The 16,911-nt window shown below is 40.3% G+C and overlaps 1 protein-coding gene across 2 annotated transcripts in view; it reads left to right on the top strand.

The window, feature by feature from the left end:
• hsd11b1lb (hydroxysteroid (11-beta) dehydrogenase 1-like b) overlaps nucleotides 1-16,911 on the top strand; it is a 35,344-nt gene that overhangs the window by 4,085 nt on the left and 14,348 nt on the right. For both annotated transcript variants that reach the window (XM_079820019.1, XM_079820020.1), the window contains exon 2: nucleotides 2,112-2,287. In XM_079820019.1, the coding sequence (XP_079676145.1) occupies nucleotides 2,212-2,287 (76 nt within the window). In that variant the 5' untranslated portion in view covers nucleotides 2,112-2,211. The remainder of the gene's footprint in view (nucleotides 1-2,111; nucleotides 2,288-16,911) is intronic.

Below are 16,911 nucleotides of genomic sequence, written 5' to 3'. Positions count from 1 at the left end.
AGCACATCCCTAAAGTTTAAGCAGACTAAACTTCTGTGTAGTTCTCTTGGCCATTGTCACTCATTAAGCTGACTGTGGTGTTGTGTTCGCTGCAGCTCCACGTGAGAGAGCTCGCTCGCTTTCTCTCTCTCTCGCTCGCTTTCGCTCTCTCTCTCTTCTGGATTGCGAATGGCAAAATGCATCACGGACAAATGGTTTAATATTATCTCATATAGAAACGGCTGCCAAAGATAGAATTTGCCAGATATAAAGTCTATCAATTATAAATAGTAAGTGTATTTTCTTAATTTCTCCAGTACCGACAGCAGGCACATTTACTGATCGCACATGTGTGACGATGTAAAATTCAGTCGCACACTCTCAAATTTTAGTTTGGTCGCAGTCTGGAGCCCTGCCCTATGGAAGGTACGCTTTCCGGACAAGGGGTTAATCCAGCACCCGGAAAGCGTACCTTCCATAGGGCAGGGCTCCAGACTGCGACCAAATGGTCGCATTTTGCGACTAAAATTTGAGAGTGTGCACCTGAATTTTACATCCAGTCCATAGGGGCAGCCATTGCTAACCAAGCCATCACCTGCTGTTAGCATCCCATTGACTCCCATTCATTTTGGCGTCACTTTGACAGCAAATAACTTTACATCTGAGGCTTTTAAAGACTCCATTTGTCCATTGTTTATTTCTAAACAAACACAACAATTTATAAAAAGGCTCCATTACCTTGTATCTTACACTATCGCCCTGTAGAAGCTGTTTTTGTAAAAATAGGCTAATGATTGCATCATAACCACGCGACTCTGCCGCATAGTAGAGAAATTACCGTATAGACAGGAAGAGAAGCTTGCAGGCAATCTTTTACTGTCTATGAGGCAATCGGGGGGACGTGGAGGCATAAAGTCTGATTAAAGTCAAGGGAGAAGCACTGGGAGAAGCCCATAGAGAGCCAAAATATTTCAACAACGTGATTCAGATTTTACTTTGCACATCTACTAGAAGACTTACAACTGTCAGACAGGTTGCTCACGTCACATCTACGTTGTCAAGCTCAGTCTGAGGCTGCGCAGTACATCAGCCATCAGGAAGTGAGTGCTTCTATTGACTTCACTTTTCCCTGTCGAAGCCTATGGGGTCGCTGTGTCCATTTCTTTTAATGTCTATGATTATATCGAGCGTTTGTCGACCAGTTGTTATCGTTTTATAGAGTCGCGATACTTATCGTTATCGTTTTATCGCCCAGCCCTAATGTCTTGGTATGCTAAAGCATTAAGAGTTCCTAATTAAGATAACTAAGGGGCCAAGCCCAACCCCTACCAGTTCTACTTAAACTTTGAATCTCTTAACTTATAAATGTCGATGTAACTGATTGAGTTTTCCCAACTTTGAGTTTACAGTGTATAAGTTATTTCATACTTTGTAAGATTCAAAACCAATATAAGTTAGACTTACAAACATTTGATGGCATGAAACTTTAAGTACATTTATTTTATGTTTTATTAAATTACTGTTTCTTTAGGTGTATGTTTACACATTTTCCTGAGATTGACCCAGTGTTATTTTAGTTGTATTAATATTTTGAATTTTTTTTTTTTTTTTTTATATATATATATTTTAAATTTTCATGTTATTTTTAGTAAAAAAATTTTTAATATTGATATTTAGGTTTAATTTTTTTTGTTAGTTTTAGTTTGTATTTATTTCCTGTTAATAATTGTAGTGCTTCAACTTCAACTTATTTCAGTTTATTGCCAAGGCAAAATTTCTCATTTTCATTTAGTTTAGTTTTTCCAACTAATATTTGTTTTATTTTATTTCAGATTTATTTCAATTAACAGAAATGTTTTTAATCAATGATTTTAATCCACATACAGTGAGCTAACTCGAAATAATCTGAGCTAAAACATTTACAGTTCATACATTCAAAGCACTTTGTCACACAGAACAATAGAGCAGTTTGAATTTGACCCATTATGCATCAGTTTTTTCTGTTTGGAAATGTAAACAACACTGACAGACCTTCAGCCTCTGAGCATTGAACTGTCGGTCATCATCCAGACTCTCAGGCAGATTAAAATGGGTGATCAGTCGCGGTTTATGACTCTTTTCTGTATCTGCAGTAGGTGTTCACATGCAGACAGAAGTGGCTTCAGACTGGACATTTCTCAATGCACTCGCACAGGATTCAGACGCCAAGCTTCTGATCGATGACCAGTGAAAATGAAGGGGTATTTGAGCTTATTTCTGCTGAGTGCTGCCCTCACGGCCTACATGTGGAGAGATACGTTTGATCCAGGTCAGAACAACAGCTTTACAATAATATGCTCATTTATGTTATTGCACACCATCCCTTCAGAGACCGTAGTTCTTTTATATTAAACATGTAATAAGAAATAACTACTTTGAGAACTTCTGAAAACTAGTTTTAAAGCTATTCGTGTGGGAAGTTCATGCATGTAAATATAGCATTAGAGATGAAAACTATAAGAATAAACATAAGGGAAAGCCTTTTATTTCCCGAAGGCATTAATATATTTTTAGATGGTTTAGCACAGGCTTTCTCATCAAACTTAAACTCAAAATGTTTGCAAGTATTTAAACATTAACCAGATAAATGATGGCATCTCGTCATGCTGGCAGACTAATGGTTATGTAACTAACGTAGTAACCTTGGTGAAAATAGTATGTGCTGATGATCTAGAGATTATAACTTTTGTAGTTATACTAAATTGTTTGGAAAAACAGATTTGAAGCTGTCTTTATAGAATTAAAAGGACATTAGTAACGTTTTACCCTGTAAAGCATGACATTAAATAATAGTCAGAAACATATATTTTTCCATTGAACCTTCTGACTAAATACATAGCCTATAAAAATTTATAATTATATAAAGTGGTATGATGAGTATTATATTTAATACATCAGGTTTTATGGCTCATGATATAGAATATGGAGCTCAAACTCAAGGAGGAAAATACACCTACATTTTTTATTCAGAGGCCCAAACCGAGCAAAAATATGCTATTTTGAGCATTTACTGATATAGCCAAAGTATTACAGATGTAGTAAAGTAGTAATGATGTGATGTGGTAGCTTTTAATGTAAATCAATGAGATCTCGTGACCCACTTGTGAAATCAATGAAACAACCATAGACTGTAAAAAAAATATGGACAATGACTTAACCCGTAGGTTTCTGAAGAGCAGTTTTGAAGCCTCAAAGTCGGCCGTTGCCATCTTGGCAGCGTCACAAAACAACAACAAAAGTAGGCTGCTTATAAGTTTTTTTCTGATGCGAGACTTTTATTTTGAAAGCCGTTTTGTCAGAAACAGTTTTAAAGCTGCCTCGCGTGCTATCGGAATTATCGTAAATACTAGTTTCCTAGTTAAATTTTTTTTGACATGAACGCCCTTTCAAGTCAAAATTTTATTGTGATGAGCCCGTAATCACGACTTCAGAAGTGGGAACTGGGAAGTAGGACATTTCCGATACCACGTAAAGTGCATGAGAAAAACGTGTTGTCCCGTTTCCATATCTGCGGTCAGATGAGATATCAGGCTATATCTTAGTGTCATTATTTTAAAATTATTTTCGTAATTAACGAAACAAAGAGTCTCTCACCTCATTAAGGCGAACTTTCCTGTCCTGTCACGTCACTCAGGATGCGGCGTCGCATGCTGTATCACTTAAATAAAGCCCAAATGAAACTAGCATGCAACATCGTTGTTATTCTGTCATTTAGTAAATCATGAAATTACCAAAAAGTACCAATAGGGTCTCCATTAGCCTACGTAACATGTACATCTATGCTAGATTTGCATGCAGTGCTGTTCATTCTATTCATTAGGAGCAGACAGTTTACATGTTAGTATTTTGCATTTACCATGGTAACTGTTGTTCCCTTACGAGAGTACTCTCGTATTGCGTTTGCTAAACGCTTATGGGGTAAATTCCTTTCCTCGAGATATTGAAGCAAAATTTTTATCCAAAAATACCATGTACACGCAGTGCAGCTGCACAGCTCTCAGTAGGAAGCAGCTGCGTGCTGATTGGCTGTGCCAATGGCGAGACCGCGGGGCGGGACGGACCAATCAGGTCCTTCTAAATTCCCGCCACAAGGGGCAACAGAATTTGCATAGCCAAGGGTATATAAGACCCTGTCTCGCAAGGTTAGTCAGATTAAATCTTCTTCAGCGAGTTGCCCTCGCTGAGCTCTGGATCGAAGCCCGCCGTCGAAACGCTACCAGCGGAATCCCTGCAGCCCTGAGGACGCCGGATTCCAACCTGGTCTCCGCCTTCAGCCGCCTGCTGTTCCAGCTGTGCCATCCGGCGCCAAAATATCCTTTATACTATGCCTTTTTTCCACATACAAATAGCCCCTCATCACAGGCCATTCTTGAGATTCGCCTTCGAGGGGAAAGTATACCAATACAAGGTGCTACCTTTTGGTCTATCTCTGGCTCCCCGCACGTTTACGAAGTGCATGGAAGCGGCGCTAACCCCGCTGAGGCTTCGGGGAATGAGAATTCATATCTCGACGACTGGCTCATAATAGCTCTGTTAGAGATACAGTTATTAAACCACAGATCTTGGCTTCTCAACCATTTAGAATGCTTGTGACTCAGAATCAACGAGGCAAAGAGTTCATTGTCTCCCACACAGGAAGTTTTGTTTCTGGGAACAGTATTGGACTCACTGCAGATGAACGCGCGACTGACGTCACAGCGCGCGCTCTCTGTTCAGAACCGAGCGGTTTCCCTCAGGTCTGGTGCACGCATTGCTCTCAAACACTTTCAGAGGATGCTGGGTCTCATGGCCTCGGCGGCGCCAGTTCTCAGACTAGGTCTGTTGCACATGCGCCCCCTACAGCACTGGCTGAATCGCCGGGTTCCAGCTCACGCATGGCTCTCGGTTGCAAATCAAGGTAGACCACAGCTGTGTGTTGGCTCTGGCTCCTTGGAAAAATCCTGTCTGGTACCAGACAAGCATGAGTTTGGGCACTGTTATGAAGTGGAAAGTTATCTCGACAGATGCATCCAACCTAGGTTGGGGAGCCCTTCACGAGGGCAGGCCAGTCTCCGGTCTCTGGTCAGACTCGGAGAGGAGCCTTTACTTAAACTGTCTAGAGATGAAAGCGGTCACAATATCGCTAAGAGCTTTCCTTCCGTACATAAAGCACTACCATGTCCTGGTCCGAACGGACAGCAGGTCGGTGGTAGCCTATATAAATCGCCAAGGCGGTCTGAAATCTATCTATCTGCACACAATGGCGGAAGAAGTCCTAATATGGGCAGAGCACAATCTGAGCTCGCTGAGAGCGACTCATGTGCTAGGCATTCTGAATTTGGGTCCGGACATGCTGTCCAGGGGAAAAGTGTCCCCTGCAGAGTGGTCTCTTCACCCACATACAATTCAGACAATTGGGGCAGGTTTGGAGAGGCAAAAGTGGATCTTTTCGCCTCACAAGACAATGCTCAATGCCGAATATATTTCTCCAAGCACAAGGATGCGTTGGCCCACGAATGGCCCAACCTTCCTCTTTATGCTTTTCCCCCAATCTCAATGTTACCTCAGGTCATAGAGAGGATCAGGGAGAGCGAATGCGCTGTGCTTTTAATAGCCCCACTTTGGAGAAATCAACCTTGGTTCTCACTACTGAGTCAGATGTCAGATACTGATTCGTCGCCGATCCCGCTGAGGAGAGACCTCCTCATGCAGGCGGAACGGCAGATCTGGCATCCCCGTCCCAATCTATGGGCGCTTCATGTCTGGCCCATCAACGGGTACATGAGAACCTCTCTGAAAATGTATTGAATACTATTACTGAAGCTAGAGCCCCCGCAACCAGGCGGCTCTATTCAGGCAAATGATCAGTCTTTTTGGACTGGTGTAAAGCGCGAAGTCTGACATGATTGTGCAGTGTCAGAATTTTTACAAATGCTTACATTTTTACAAGAGCTTCTGGACGCGGGTCGTTCCCCCTCCACGCTCAAATTTTATGTGGCCGCTATAGCAGCGTATCACATTCAAGTGAAGGGACTGTCACTGGGAAAGAACGATCTCATTGTTCGCTTCCTTAAAGGGGCTAGAAGGCTTCACCCACCTCGCCCCCCTTCAGTCCCTATATGGGACCTGTCCAGGGTCCTGGATGCCATGAAGAGCTCTGCATTTGAGCCTCTGCATTCGGTGAGCTTAAAGCTCCTGTCACTAAATACCGCTTTTCTGCTGGCGATCGCGTCAGTTAAGCGAGTGGGTGATCTGCACGCGCTCTCTGTGAGCGCCTCGTGTCTGGAATTTGGGCCAAACGACTTCAAGTCGTCCTCAAACCAAGGCATGGATATGTACCTAAGTGCTTTCAACTCCGTTCAGAGCACAGGTCATTTCACTCTCAGCACTTTCATCACCGATAGATGAAGAAGATGCTAATTTGCTCTGTCCTGTCAGAGCGCTGAGAATATACATAGAGCGTTCCGCTGCTTACAGGCAAACTGAACAGCTCTTTGTATGCTTTGGCGGCCACACCCGAGGGTGCGCGGTTACAAAGCAGACCTTGTCACGTTGGATAGTGGATGCTATCTCACTGGCCTATGAGTCTAAAGATCTCAGCTGCCCTTTAGGCATCAAAGCCCATTCTACTAGAGGTATGGCCTCTTCGTGGGCTTGGTCTACTGGCATTTCTCTGAATGATATCTGTGCGGCGGCAGGCTGGGCCTCCCCGTCCACTTTTATCAGATTCTATAATTTAGATGTTCCGGCCTTACAAGCTGGGCTTCTTGCTGTGTAAACAGATTTAACCCCTTAAGGCTTGAAAAGTCCGGTCTGGGTTAAATATTGTATAAGTCATAAGCACATTCCTTATACGGCTATTATCTGGCCATTCATTATTCCTGGCCCGACTATGTCTGGTCTATACATTATATTATTACACGTATATCGTGTTCATTCTCATTAAGGGCCCGACTCAGGTCTGGCTCATTTTGGGACTTCTTGATATCATATTACGGGCCCACCTAGGTTGGCCTGGGTTTGGTGTCGTCGGCTTTAGAGCCGTTAAGCAAGCACGACGTTTTGCATTGGTCCCCCATAAGCGTTTAGCAAACGCAATACGAGAGTACTCTCGTAAGGGAACGCTTCGGTTACTAACGTAACCTCGGTTCCCTAAGATGAGGGAACGAGTATTGCGTTTGCTTGCCGTGCTTGCTCAGGAGTCGCTTCAGTCGATTAATCTGACTAACCTTGCGAGACAGGGTCTTATATACCCTTGGCTATGCAAATTCTGTTGCCCCTTGTGGCAGGAATTTAGAAGGACCAGATTGGTCCGTTGCGCCCCGCGGTCTCGCCATAGGTTGCTGCAGTTGCAGCGGCACAGCCAATCAGCACGCAGCTGCTTCCTGCTGAGAGCTGTGCAGCTGCACTGCGTGTACATGGTATTTTTGGATACAAATTTTGCTTCAATATCTCGAGGAAAGGAATTTACCCCATAAGCGTTTAGCAAACGCAATACTCGTTCCCTCATCTAAGGGAACCGAGGTTACGTTAGTAACCGAAGCGTTTCAGTAACCCCAAAATGACACTTTATTTTCACATTGTGTTATTTTCTATGTGTGGTAGCTCAGATCAACTTACTAACTGTGTTGTATTAACAAAAAAGTGTCTGGGACTGCTATTTAATAACCTTAGCCGACTATTTATTCATCAGTATTAGTCATTCTTACAATGTATGTGTGTGTCAAGTAAAGTGGGACGGTACTGCGTGTGTGTGTGTGTCCCAACCATTTTTGTGAAGAAAAAAAAAAGTGGGTCCCATCTCCAAAACAGTTAGGAATCTCTGGTATAGCAGACTACTTACATAAAATACATATCAGTCATCACTCTATATATCCCTATATATGTCTTAGTAAGATAATATTTAAATGCTTAGTTTTATGATATGCAATGCAATACAATGAGAGATGAACAAATAAAAGCCTAATGGATCATATTTGATACTCACACTTTAACATGATTTCTGATACTGATAATCAAATAAAGTTGCTTAAGTCCAGTGTTCATCTTGAACTTATATCTTATGTTTACTTCATAAAAATCAGTAAAGATTTCACAGCAAAAAGACACATGAACCATGAGCTGAATGTTTATCACACGTTGTGGTGCTTTAATTTTCCTGTTGTCATCTGAATCACAGTTTAGCCTATATTTTTATTAAGCATGTAGTAGATTGTGTGTGTAATGGCAAAAATTAATTCATTGACATCACTAATAAGAGACAAACCATAATCCAATTGTCTTTATAAAGATTTATTTTCCTTGCAAGGAAGAGCCACGGTCAAACGCAGCCGCTCGAGGCTACCTTGAGTGTGAACTGGAGACACAAAGAAGCCACAAGCTTCTTATACCCCCAATGTCTAAATAACCCCCTCAGTAATTTCCCATACATCTGGCGAAACCCACTGAAGGTTTCGCCTTGAGCAATTAAAAGCAAGAAACACAATGGTCCTTCATCTGTAACAACAGACAGAGTATCACCTACTCTTAATCAGCATATCTATTCAAACGCACAGATGCTAGTCAGGAATTCCAATTCCAAGAGCCATAATAGATAAAAGGGACAATGTATGGCTTCCACAGGTGAGGCCTCTTTGATCTGACTCATTTAAAACACAATAGAGAAAACAGGTCTGGAAGATTAAATCTTCTGTGATTAAATTTTTCCCCAACAATTTCCCCCTTTTATCATTCTTTGATAACTTGCAAAAAAGAAAAATTTTAAATGTGTATATAATAAAAATAGAAGTAGTAATAATAGTCACTCATCACATTCATTAAAGCTGGGTAACAGCAACCTGTCGAGTCTTTCTGTGGCATGAAATTGTTTCTGTCACCACAAACCCAAATTACAGCATGCGAAGTGTCACTTGGTTTGCTAAACGTACAGGTAAAACCTGTTGTGATACTGCCTATCACCGCTGTGCAGTTCCCTGTGGTCGAATTCTTGATTTCTTGATTCTTGAATTCTTCTTTAACTTGAAAACTGGTTGGCTCAGCACCACGTTGTGCCAGTGTCTCTGCTCCTGAGATGATAACGGCAAATGATGTTTATATATCTGCCCGCACAGACGTTTTCCTCCTGCTTCTCTCTCCTCTCGGCTCCTCCTCCCCGATCACTGGTGGGATCTTTCTGCAATGGCTTGCATGCACCCACGCCGATCTCTCTCCGCTTCTTTGACGGCAGTGTCGTCAGAAGCCTGACAAAAGGCCCTAGCCACCTTTCCACCTTCCAGCTCTTCGTACTCAGGTCCTGTTTTACCACGTGATCTCCTGGCTTGATGTTGTGCAAGGGAGTCTCAGCCGGTTTCCCCTGTAGCAGCTTTCGCCTGCACACAGATATCAGACAACAGAGAAGACATTTCTTTGCAATAATTCACAATTCTATTGATGCAAGCTATTGTTTACCCCCTTCCATTCCCATGAATGGTGGTCTTCCAAAAAAAATTTCTCAAACGGGCTCAGATTTACTCAAGGCCTTTTCTCGTTTTCATGTATTTCAATATGCATCAAAATGCGAAATTTTCAGCAAATATTGTAATCCCCTTATAAACTTCATTCATTTGAGTACCATTACCATTACCATTCCCCCTTTGGCTGCAGGCTCGCCCATGCAGCCATTTATCATAATCATTGAAAATATTGTTGGGGTAAACAAGGCTTGCCATCACTTCTTGTCTAGACGCCATTTTGCACATTCACACATCATTCATAAGTTTCCAGCCACGTCTCCACAGGTGCTTCTCCGCTGCTGTGGCAAATGCCTGCATACTCTGTAAGGAAATCAAAGCATTTGTGTTAGTTTCAGATAATAAAATACATTCTGGTTCCTTTGACTGCTGTGCTGCCGTGGCCTTCGCAGCCGCATCTGCTCTCATGGTTTTCTGTTGAAATAAACTCTTTGTTGTTAGTTACGCTGCGCATTTAAGTCTTAACTTGAAAGTTTCCCATAAACATACTGAAAATATCCAATAAAATGGAAGACAAATCCGTATTTCATCTCTGTAAGCCGGGCTAAGTCAGTAATCACTGTCACTGCTCTCCCATCATGTTAGGGGTGTGTGATACCTCAAATTCAAACATGCCAACTTTCTGCTATCAACCGTTTGACGACACACACATCCCTAGGTCAGACCCACAGTCACTCCTCAGAGACTAAACACTTTAGAAAACATATATGAAAACAAACAATCAGTGGTTCTTTTGATTAATCAAAATCATAACAGACCTTTTTGGCATTCACTCAAACTCAAACTAAACAATACAAATAAGTAAGATAGATAATAATCCATCTTAGCGCTTTAAATCTCTACATAAAACATCCTTCAGTTTACATTTTGTGCTTTGCCCACAGTTTCTCACTGTGCATCACATTCTTATCAACCTTCCTTCAGTCAGTCATTTCAACACAATTCTTCACAAACTTCCCTACTTACTATTTCCAACAGAACCATTTTCACTCATCATAGCCCACCTCATATTTAACCATTAACAAATATAAATCTAAATTTGTTAATGTTAAATATACTTCATCAAAATGACAAAATTATCAATTCGTATTACGTTCAATCAGCTCGTTCACTCATCTTTATCTCGTGACATCATACTTAATCATACTCAATACCCAATTCTTTATCAAAATCTTTTCAGCTCCTGTTATCAATAAACAAAATTAATTAATTAATCAATTAGGATTTCTTTTAAAGTACCCTTTTCTCCATGCCCTGTCCATTAAAACTCCTCTTACATCATGTCATTTGGCAGTGATTCTTATCATCAAACTTGCCACATCAATTTCTTTAACGCTGGTTAAAACCAGTCTCTATTTTAAAAAGCATTCATATTTCAATGTCCATTTTAGCCTAATTTGACTTTGATTGTTCACAATCCCTGTCAGAAATCCTAATTTTTTTTTTTTATTTTCTATTTATTTTTTTGTTTCCTGTATGAATCAAAATATGTCTAGAAGTTATCTAGATATTCTTTTAGAAGTTATCTTTTTGGTTCGCCCTCCGGCCTTTCATAAATATGAGGGAGTCTCTAGATCATTTGGATAGTGACTTCGGTTAAATTGTCACTTTGTCTCTTAATTAATCCAAAGATAAATTAAAATAGTCTTCATCCATGACAAATTTGGTCATAATTACTAGTGACAGACAGAGCTGGATGTCCAATCCACTTAAAGCTCGTCCCATGTTCTGATCATCTTTTCATCAGTTTCACTCAGAATAATCAACTTCCTCTAAAGTTTTTTTGTTTTGTTTAACTTAACTCATCTGTAATGATAAAGACACTAATTCCAGAGGTTACTGACACACTACACTCAATCATGACACATAAATATGAACTGCTCATTCTCAAGATGTGCTTTTACATGGTCTCTTAACCAGTTTCAAATATGTTCGTTCATTAGTTGTTTATTTTTAGAAAAGTCAGCTGGGTTGTTTTGTTCTGATATCATTGTTTTTGTGTAGTCTCAGCTTTAACTGAGCAATAACAGATATAGTACAATCCCTGTTTCCAGCCTCTCTCTCTCTCTCTCTCTCACCCAGATAATCTTTTCAACAGTCTTCTAAGACTTTAACTATAATGTTAAATTCATTAACCCTTAAATCATTAATCCTTCACAAAGTTTTAGAAATTTCATAGTGTAACTTATTGTTTCAAGTTATCTTTAGTTTAGATTTCTTTGTTATTCAGACCTTCTCTTTAAACTTCAAAAGCCGTCCTCATCTTAAAGCCATCACCATGTCTCCAAATTATCCTCTGCCATCCTAATGACCTGCAGGATTAAGACTATGATAGAGACATATTAGTTCAGTATCATACAGTTTTACTAATCCAAATAAATTTTGTTCTGCTCCACAAAGTTATCAATCACAATCACAGCATGGTCTCAGCTGGCTCTTGAATGCCGATCTCATTCATAGCTCTTTTCCTTCAGGGTGTTTCCTGGCTCTCAATTTATGCGGTATTTGGTGAGCGGTATAGAGGGGCCAATATTAGGGCAGGGGCTGCTGTGTCCAGTCTTGACCTTGGCCCTTACGAAACACAGCTTCCCCCCCCAACAGAGATGCTGCTGGCCTCACAGACATCTGCCTCACCTCTAATACACACCTCACATAAAACCCCCTCCTCCTTTTTTTTTTTTTTTTTTTTTTTTTTTTGGTAGGGGGTCCAAGGCGACTTATCGTGATTCCCCTGGCTTGGGTTGCTATCCTGTCAGGCCGTAGGAAGTCTTACCCGTCATCGGGAACAACCACATCGTGCTCAACCTCGTCATCGCTTTGAGATCTTTGACCCTAAACAGGATCCGATATTTTCTGGAGCCTTTCGGAAAGTGCATTCAAGAGTCATCAGAGCCATCTGGTCTGCTTTCAAATTAGCAAAAACATGGAGACAGGTTAATTATAACACAACTTAATCACTAAAATCCAGCATACTTCTTCAAAGCTGCCCCATAGCAGTGCTTAGATTATTTTCAGTGAATTTAGCCAAAACACCTGTCCATTCATTTTAATGTTCTGCTACATCTGTGACCAAGGCCATCAGTTCTGTACATGGTGAAGGCTAAAAGCAGACAGAAGTTACTGGTCATATCATACATTAGTCAAACATTTCAGTTCATTAAAAGTCTGTATTTTTAAAACATGTCTTATTGCCCTCTTGATGGCACCTTTTTCTATCTTAACAAATAACTGTCTATTATGTTCACATGATACCCTGTGCCTTTACTCATCAATATCTTCTATCATCTGTGGCACAGGCTCATATATCAGCTTTGAGCTGGTCTGGGATCAGAGAGAGACTTTGAGGCCTTCAGGGCTGGTACACTGCATTTTCATAAACTTCTCACTCTTCACACTAGCTCAGCGTAAGATCTGGCTTTGTTTTCAAATAAATGAGACATTTTCCTTTTAACTCTATCCTTAGACAGAAATCACATTTTCAAATGATCATAACTTTATATTTGTCTCTTGCCCCCAAAATTAATTCAGAAACTTTAATTTCCACTCAGATTGAGTCTCTGTTACTCAAATTAGGCCACGTGGTGGCCGGATTGAGATTACAAATGGTTTATTTCAGATCAGCACAATCTTATCTTTTGAAACCAAAACATCAATTTCTAGGGTTTTCAACATTTTAACACCTATAGTTATTTCAACAACCCAATATTCAGTCAAATCATCATTATCAGAGTTTTGCAAAGGTGAGAAGAGCAAGAACATATTTATTATATCTTTTTCATTTAACTCGGTTAATCAGGATTTATATATTTTATATATATCTTTTACAACATGTTTTATCATCTTTAACTTTAATTTTAACCTCATATTAAAATTATCTCAAATCCTTCCTTCAAAAATAATCACTAAAGAATTTATCAAGCTTATTATTTTCTCATTTTCTTAGTGTAAATCTCTGTTTTATTCTTTTTTTTTTTTTTTTTTTTTTTTTTTTTTTACTGATTTCATTTACAGAATTTAGTCTGGTGGCCTGATTTGCCACACTTTTTACACCTTATGGGTGTTCAGACACAGTTATCTGCAAAATCAATGGCCCAGCTGACCACAATTAAAACACTCTCATCTTTAGCTTATGGAGCAACGTTCAGCAACCTGTGTGCTCCAAAAGTGGCAGTCTGTCTGAGAACAGAGCTCTCTCGAGGTCCAATAAAACAGACAATCGGGTATGGCACCTCCCCCATTTTATAAATTAATGAATACGCACAAACATCTACAAATTTGAATTCTCTTGTTCTCTCTTTGTTTGTAGCTAGTTAACTTCCAATTACAATAAAAACATTTCTGCCCATTATCTTCATCAGTCCAGCAAATTTCTTTGAAGTCAGGGTTTCAGAGCGGAGCTGCTTACAGCATTTGCTCTTGTTCATCTTACAATCTTTATACCGACTAATCAAATTACTGATCATATCACTCAAATTGTTAGCAAAAATTTTGTCAAAGTTCATACTCACCAGCGATCTTTAAACAGCTGTGGCATTTTAATTTCTCCGTTTCATTTCTCCACAGTCAATGCCTCTCACACCCAGCATTTCGGTGTCTGCTCACAGTTCTCACACGCGTTCTCACAACAGCCCATCGATTTATCCTTTTCCTTCAACTGACTCTTTCACAGTCCCAGTCCGGTCACTCAGCGGTGACACTCAAATCATGACATTTAATGAACTTCGTATACGTTGCATGCATTTCTGGCCATATAATTTTCTCATTTGATAAAATACCGGTGTCTCATATTCAGCTAGCTTTCTTTTGGATTTCCCCATATTGGCAGTCTGATTCTGTGGCTTTTTTCGCGCGCGCGCTATTAATCTGTTGGACGTCTCCGTACAGATCTGATCTCTTCACCCAAGATCAGCCGGGCGGACACTCGCAATAGTGCCCTTTTCGGGACTGCACACAACTCAGTCCCCGGACCGCACACAACTCAGTCCCCGGACCGCACACAACTCAGTCCCCGGACCGCACACAACTCAGTCCTCCAATTCGCCCACGTGATTTCAGTTTCTATCCCATAAACATATCAACCACGTTGCATTCGTCACAGAGTCAGACTCCCCCTATGGTTTATCCCTATCAATTCAATTTTCAATTTAACCAAATTCAAAAAAATAAAATAAAAATTCCCCCTGAATTTTTTCAAGAGTTTGTCTCTTACCAGAAGCGCCCCGTTGCCATCGGATTCGTTTTCTCTGATTCCAGTGTCTGGACCCTCCGGACACCCCCAGAGCAGTCAGCCCTTCTCCCTCAATTCTTCGGGGTAAGGCTGTGACTCTAAGTCCAGGATGATCGGGTCACTGTCTGCTCTCGGGGTCCAGAAGGCACATCCAAGGAATCCCAAACTTCTGACACCAACTGTAATGGCAAAAATTAATTCATTGACATCACTAATAAGAGACAAACCATAATCCAATTGTCTTTATAAAGATTTATTTTCCTTGCAAGGAAGAGCCACGGTCAAACGCAGCCGCTCGAGGCTACCTTGAGTGTGAACTGGAGACACAAAGAAGCCACAAGCTTCTTATACCCCCAATGTCTAAATAACCCCCTCAGTAATTTCCCATACATCTGGCGAAACCCACTGAAGGTTTCGCCTTGAGCAATTAAAAGCAAGAAACACAATGGTCCTTCATCTGTAACAACAGACAGAGTATCACCTACTCTTAATCAGCATATCTATTCAAACGCACAGATGCTAGTCAGGAATTCCAATTCCAAGAGCCATAATAGATAAAAGGGACAATGTATGGCTTCCACAGGTGAGGCCTCTTTGATCTGACTCATTTAAAACACAATAGAGAAAACAGGTCTGGAAGATTAAATCTTCTGTGATTAAATTTTTCCCCAACATGTGCTACAGGGTTTTCAGCATTTTGATCATGTTGATCATTTAGAGGCCTTAGAAATGCATGTATCAAATAAATTTGATACAGTATATAGCTTTATAGTTAAGTGGCTTCTAACTTTATGTTTTAACCTCCTTGGGAGTTCAAGCCTTAAAGGGTTAGTTCATCCAAAAGTGAAAATTCTGTAATTAATTACTCAACCTGATGTCGTTCCAATCCCGTTAGACCTTCGTCCATCTTCAGACCACAAATGAAGATATTTTTGATGAAATCTGAGAGCTTTTTAACAGACAGCAACATCATTGGCACTTTCAAGGCGGATGTAAAGACATCGTTAAAATCGTCCATGTGACTCCAGTGGTTGAATCTTAATGCTATGAAGCCACGATAACACTTTTTGTGTGGAGAAAAAAATATCAACTTTATTCAACAATTTCTTCTCTTTAGTGTCAGTCTCCGACACGTTCACTTGTAAACACAGTGCAGTGCTTCCAGGTTCTATGTCAGAACGCCGGCTCACTATTGGCCGGTGTCATGAGAAATCGGGTCTCCTTTAGGACCCTGAGTGATCCCATTGGTTCCATAGATATCCATAATAAAGGCTAGATGTCTTAAGGTGGAGTCTCTAACGTCAGCCATCTTGTCACAGGCAGGGCTCTGTGGTACCTGATGATCTGCATGAACACAAATACTCTTATCTCACTGAAATCTTGACGTATTTACAAATTATTGGGTGTCTTACAAACGTTATTAAGGTGGCTATAATTATGGATGCTTGAACAAATTATGAATAATTTTTCATAAGTATGCATTGTCATAACTACATCTCTGACGTTTATAACAAACCAAACAGTTTGAAAATCAGTAGAAAATTGAGCAAGTTATGGTTATTTAAAAAGTGCAAGCACCATGAAAACAATGTTACGAGTGAGCGAGCTGCCTGTGACAAGATAGCCGCCAGGTGCTGCCGTCGACCTCCATTGGCCAGCAGCGCGGACGAGACATCTAGCCTTTATTATGGATATCTATGATTGGTTCAACGGACTTCTAATGGGTAGCCATTTTAGCGCCTGATTACAAATCCTGCAAAGTCACGTTTTGATTGATATTATAATGACCAATAATATCTTTTAAATTACATGGTATATAACTGAAGCTATAAGTTGTGAAATCGATCATTTCTCATTCTTACCGGGTTTTTTTAGTTAGTTTATATCACTCTTAAAAATAAAAGTTCTTAAATGGTTCTTTGGCGGGGTGTATGGTTCCATGAAGAATCCAAATAACATCTCCTTTCATATCCAAATAACATATAGTTCTTTAGACTATAAAATGATCTTTTAAGAACCTTTCACAAAGCGGTTCTTCAGGGAACCAAAAATGGTTCTTCTATGGCACCTTTATTTTTAAGGGTGTACTAGCATAGCACACATCTACCCGATTGGCCTGCTAGCTTATACACCACTTCTTACCCTACATATATAAGCGTTAAATGTCCAAATGTTTCA

This window comes from Gobio gobio (genome assembly GCF_949357685.1).
Source record: "Gobio gobio genome assembly, chromosome: 6".
Classification (NCBI taxonomy): Eukaryota; Metazoa; Chordata; class Actinopteri; order Cypriniformes; family Gobionidae; genus Gobio; species Gobio gobio.
This window is presented reverse-complemented; position numbering and strand designations above follow the sequence as displayed.